General features: G+C 60.2%; 1 protein-coding gene across 1 annotated transcript; it reads left to right on the plus strand.

Annotated features, from left to right (window-relative positions):
* On the plus strand, positions 1–1,920 carry LOC102528105 (3-galactosyl-N-acetylglucosaminide 4-alpha-L-fucosyltransferase FUT3). Its single transcript, XM_072947027.1, is given in 6 exon segments — positions 1–153; positions 222–298; positions 300–348; positions 350–506; positions 509–918; positions 920–1,920. Coding segments are annotated over 6 exon segments (1,044 nt in total). The 3' UTR covers positions 1,118–1,920.
* The last annotated feature ends 2,026 nt before the right edge of the window (positions 1,921–3,946 follow it).

The following is a 3,946-nucleotide window of genomic DNA, read 5'->3' on the forward strand; positions in this document are numbered from 1 at the left end:
ATGGATCCACCAGGCTGGGCCAAGATAAAATGTTCCTGGCACCACTATCTCCCTGCGGTGTTGTTGCAGCTGCTTTTGGCCCTGTGCTTCTTCTCCTACCTGCGTGTGTCCCAAGACAAGCCCAGGTGGTCCCCTGAGTCTGCGGCCACCATGGTGGGATCACCCACCAGTGCTCTCAATGAGTTGGCCAGGCCAATGGCCTTCAAGGGGGCCCCTGCCAGGCCACTGCAGGGCCCTCCACCCGCCCGCCCCTGCTCCTCCTGCTGTGGACATGGCCATTCAACGTCCGGGTGGCTCTCTCGCTGCTTGGAGATGCGGCCCGGCACCCACGACTGCCAGCTGACCCGACAACCACAGGGCGTGCCCTCGGGCGGATGTGGTCCTCGTGCATCACCGAGAGGTCAGCTCCAGGCCCAAGGCGCAGCTCCCGCCTTCCCCGCGGCCACCCGGCCAGCGCTGGGTCTGGTACAGCATGGAATTGCCCAGCAACTCCCCACAGCCGAAGGCCTGGACGGATACTTTAATCTCACCATGTCCTACCGCAGGGACTCGGATATCTTCATGCCGTATGGCTGGCTCGAGCCATGGCCTGGCCAGCCTGTCGGAGCGCTGGTCAACATCTCAGCCAAGACCAAGCTGGTGGCCTGAGTGGTGTCCAGCTGGAGGGCAGACTCGGCCAAGGTACGGCGCTACCAGAAGCTGCAAGCCCACCTCCAGGTGGGCGTGTACGGGAGGCGCCACAAGCCGCGGCCCCGGCCGGTCATGACCCAGCAACTGTCCCAGTACGAGTTTTACCTCGCTTTCGAGAACTCCTTGCACCCCGACTATATCACGGAGAAGCTATGGAAGAATGCCCTGCAGGCCTGGGCCGTGCCCGCGGTGCTGGGCCCCAGCAAGAGCAACTACGAATAGTTCCTGCCCCCCTGAAGCCTTCATCCACGTTGACAACTTCAAGAGCCCCAAGGACCCGGCCCGCTACCTGAGCCACTTCCGCTGGCGGGAGATGCTGTGGCCTCAGGCTTTCAGCTGGGCCCTGATGTTCTGCAAGGCCTGCTGGCGGCTGCAGCAGGAGCCCAGCTACCAGATGGTGCCCAGCATCTCCTCTTGGTTCACCTAAGCAGGCCAGCGGGGGCGGGGGCTGCTGGGACCCTCACCTGCTGGGAATCTGGGGACGCTGGTTGCTGGAGCTCTCACTTACTTGGGACTTCACCCAGGGCACCTCTGCTGCCAGGACTCGGGCCTCACTGGGACGTTGCTAGCCAGGAGTGTCACCTGCTGGGGGGGCTCACCTGCCAGGGGCCATGGCTGCTGGGGACCTCTGCCACCAAGGCATTCACCCCCTGGGGAACTGGCCTCGGCGTCCTGCCCGCTGGCGATGCTTCTGGTGGGTGTGCTGGAGATTACTGCTGCTGTTGTTAATTGACAGTCTCTGGGGTGTGCAGGTTGGCACTACTGACACCACTTTCCAGATGGGAACGCTCTGAGGAAAACTGGTGTGTCCCCCCCTTATTCCAGATCAGCGGTTCTCCCTCTGGGCAACTCTGCTCCCAGTGGACACTCGGAGTGTCTGGGGACATCTGTGGTCATCACAACCGGGGGTGGTCTGATAGCACTGAGTGAGTAGGGGGCCAGAAATGCTGCTCCACAGCCTGCAGTGCCCGGGATGGCACCCCACACCCAAGAACGGCCCGGCCCCAGACGTCGAGGGGTGGAAAAACCCTTGGGGTCAAGCCTCTTGGAAAGGAGGAGACCAAGGTCTGGAGGGGGTGGGAGTGGGAGCTGTCTGGGCATCCACGTGGGGCAGGGATGGGACAAGGGGACCCTGTACACCCAGCGCAAGGATAGAGGAGGGGTGGGGACTGCCACCTGAAGGAGGGTGACAGGAGAGGGTGTGATGCTGTGCGTATGACTGAGAGTGGGTGTGACAAATGATGACCACACATGGATGTCCATGGCTGTGTGTGACTGAATGTGCGACCCTGTGTTTTTGCAGATGAGGTGACTTTGAGGGCAGCTCTTTCTGAGTGTGATCAACCACTGAGCGTGTAAGCATGTGGGTCGTAGGTCTGTGTGCTATCCTGTCTCTATGCCCTGTGAGAGAGAGGGAGAGAGTGTGTGTGTGTGTGCACCCTGATGAGAGCCCTAGCCCGGGGGGGGGGTCTGTGGTGACAGCTCTGTTTATGTTCTGATTCTCTGGTGGGCTGAGCCAGTGTCCTGTGGTTGGATCTGGGTAGGAGATGGGGAGGCCAAAGTCTCAGGAGTCCCTAGGAGGGTACAAGGATGTGTGCGCGCATGCGCGCGCACATACAGGCTCACTCATGTGCACACCAAGGCAGCCAAGCTTTAGGGGCCATAGACCTGGCAATTTTCCTGCTGTGCGTCCTGGGCTGAGCAACTTCCCTCTCTTGAGGCTTAGGGCTATCTAGGATGGGGAAACTGAGGCTCAGCTTCCCCAGTGTCTGGGAATTCTAGCCTCTCTGCTATGGCTGGGCTGAGTCAGCCCAAATGGTGTAGGAATCCACCACCCCAAACCTTAGAGTCAGAAGTTTGTGTGGGTGGGTGAGGACCCCAGCCAACCAGCCTGCCCTGAAACTGCCTTCCAAGCAGACCACCCACCATCTGGGGCCTCACCGCTCGGGGCTCCTGGGAAGTCCTGCCTGTTAGCTGCCTTCAGTGTCTCCAGCCAGGGGTCTAGGGAGCTGGGGATGTTCTTGCCGGGCTGGGTGAAACTCCCAGGGGCATTTTGTGATTTGAGCCCTCCAGGTTTGGGATGGGGATTTGATTTGAGAAGGATGTGATGTTTAGAAGGTGTTCCTGAGTGCAGATGTGTAGGAAAAGGAAGGAGGGGGCCAGTCTAGGAGACACAAAAGTAAAGGAGGGAAGGGGCTGGAGAGCCCCAGTCAGGTAGGAGGAGGGAAGAGAGGGGATCATACCCTCAGGAAAGCTGTCTGGGGGAAGGGGGAGTTGCACCCTGGAGACCCCCCCCCCCAGTCTGAGGGGAAGAAGAGGAAGGGTCTACGCCATCTGGTCTCCCCAGTGACAGCCCCCCAGGCTCATGGCACTCGTCTCCTTCTCTGCCCCTCCTCTGACTGTGGGACCTACTGACCCTCCCCACCGGCTGGGAACTCAACACCCAGCGCTGTCCTGGGCCTGCCAAGCATCAAGGTGACACCACAGGCAAATCTAAACACCACACAGCTCTTTTTCCATCCTCTGTGGGAGCTCGCCGTAAATTCTCCCTGGAGTTCCGGCCAGAGCTTTTATGGCCCAGGACCTAAGTCCCTGGGGACCCGGCTTGGCCCCAGCAGGCGCCAGTTTGGGGCTGGATGGGGTTGGCACCCGCCCCAGACCTATCTCCCCAGGGAGATGGGCAGCGCGTGTTTATTTTTAGCTAGTCAAAGGAGACAGTGGCTCGGAGTTCACCCTGGTGGTCGTTCACCCTGGTGGGGGCTGACTGGCCAGAGGCCCACCCAAGTGAGGGAGGCCCGAGTCCACCTGGACCTCAATCTCTTCATCTGTAAAGTGACTCCACCTCTTTCTACCAACCTTAATTTTCCCCCTTCCCCCTAGAAGCACACACTGAGGAGAGGTGGGAATGGGGACACACTAAGAATGGGTCCATCTGGACCTCAGGCTCCTCATCTTGTGGGGAGATGGGGATGGGACACGCGGGGAAGGGGCACAGGGGCCTGCAGAGAGATGGGAAAGAAGGTCTCCGCCGACATTCCCCTTCACCCCTTTCCTTTTTGTACCCCGGAAACAGGACCCTCTTTGCATCTAATTTCCTCTTCCCCTAAAGCGAATGGGATCCTCCCACCATCCTGCAGGTGGTACCCGCACCTGTCCCCCTTTTCCCAATGGAGATGGCGCATCCTTCATACACGCCCTCATGCCTTCCCAAGAGGTAGGCACCTTCGGGGCGCGGAATCACAACGCGGGCTCGATT

This window comes from Vicugna pacos, chromosome 22 (genome assembly GCF_048564905.1).
Source record: "Vicugna pacos chromosome 22, VicPac4, whole genome shotgun sequence".
NCBI classification, from domain to species: Eukaryota; Metazoa; Chordata; class Mammalia; order Artiodactyla; family Camelidae; genus Vicugna; species Vicugna pacos.